Source organism: Sinocyclocheilus grahami, unplaced genomic scaffold (assembly GCF_001515645.1).
Source record: "Sinocyclocheilus grahami isolate Dianchi unplaced genomic scaffold, SAMN03320097.WGS_v1.1 scaffold4104.1, whole genome shotgun sequence".
Classification (NCBI taxonomy): Eukaryota; Metazoa; Chordata; class Actinopteri; order Cypriniformes; family Cyprinidae; genus Sinocyclocheilus; species Sinocyclocheilus grahami.
The window spans coordinates 13,512-14,591 of NW_015509105.1; the positions used below are offsets into that span (position 1 = coordinate 13,512).

Below are 1,080 nucleotides of genomic sequence, written 5' to 3' on the forward strand. Positions count from 1 at the left end.
TTACTGTATTTGCATTACTGTAAGGGTAGGTGTACATGTTAATAAAGCATAATCTGATGGGTAGCGTTTTTTGTTACGTCAGTGTGCTACCTACTGTTTCAATGGGAGGTATCAAAATCTGACAGGATAGCACAAATCGTCAGAACACCGAGCCTCGAGAGTCACAGTGTAAGTGGTGATTCTTTCTGCACTGAGAACTCCCTGGTCCTAAAATATGTATTTCTCCTTCCTGTCAGGTAATCAGGGCGGAATGGGGAGCAGTTACTACGGTGGAGGGAGCCGCGGGTCCATAGGAATGAACGGCCTCAACAGTGGCATGGGGTAGGCTGGGGAATGTAGCCTCCAGGCCTTTCAGAGCTTTATAACCTTCATTTGAACAGTGTCCTCTTTCATTTGTTTGTTCTTTGTTCCTTGCTCCCTTCTAAGTTGTGTTTGGGACTGTACACAGGCAAACTTCTTTTTCCCTTTTGACATGGTTGAAAGAAATCCTAACTAGAGGTAGTAATTTATGTTAAAGAGAAACTCTTTATTTGCTGAAATGTGACAGCCCTTGTATCACACTGGAGAGGTGCCTGTAAATCTGTTTTTACATTTGAGTATTAAAGAGGTGTTTTTGTTTCCTCACAACAAGACCCTATGGGCTAACTTCAAGCCTTTCGTCAAGCTTGACGTCTTTTGCACATGGAGGTTTCACTCTGTCGGTGATTGTAGCATCATATCTTAAACTTTTCGCTGCAAAGGTGTTTTGCATGTACTTAATGCTTAATCTAGGCCGATAGCTGAAAGAGTTTAAGTTTAGAATTTTTTGTTTTTATTATTTTGAAGCATGGTGGGAAGTGGATAGGTTTCATTTAGATGCATGTAACTCTGCATTTGCTTTTTTCCCATGCAATGTATCACCTGTGTATACATTGCATGGGAATGTATTTCATGTTTATGTATTTCAGTGTAGTGGACAAATGTCTGACTCCTCATGGCTTCACAGATGGATAATAATTTGAGGCAGTGTTTATTAAATCGTACACAATTCTATAAAATCTTCAGAAACTTCATTACAGCTTTATGAACATAACAGGAGAC

At 40.0% G+C, this 1,080-nt stretch overlaps 1 protein-coding gene across 3 annotated transcripts in view; it reads left to right on the plus strand.

Annotated features, from left to right (window-relative positions):
• LOC107576658 (heterogeneous nuclear ribonucleoprotein H-like) overlaps positions 1-899 on the plus strand; it is a 3,800-nt gene extending 2,901 nt beyond the window's left edge. The window contains exon 5 of one of the 3 annotated variants that reach the window (XM_016262801.1): positions 237-899. In XM_016262801.1, the coding sequence (XP_016118287.1) occupies positions 237-325 (89 nt within the window). In that variant the 3' untranslated portion in view covers positions 326-899. Of the gene's footprint in view, positions 1-232 lie in introns of all 3 variants that reach the window. The other 2 variants (XM_016262803.1, XM_016262802.1) reach the window with 2 other exon arrangements.
• The last annotated feature ends 181 nt before the right edge of the window (positions 900-1,080 follow it).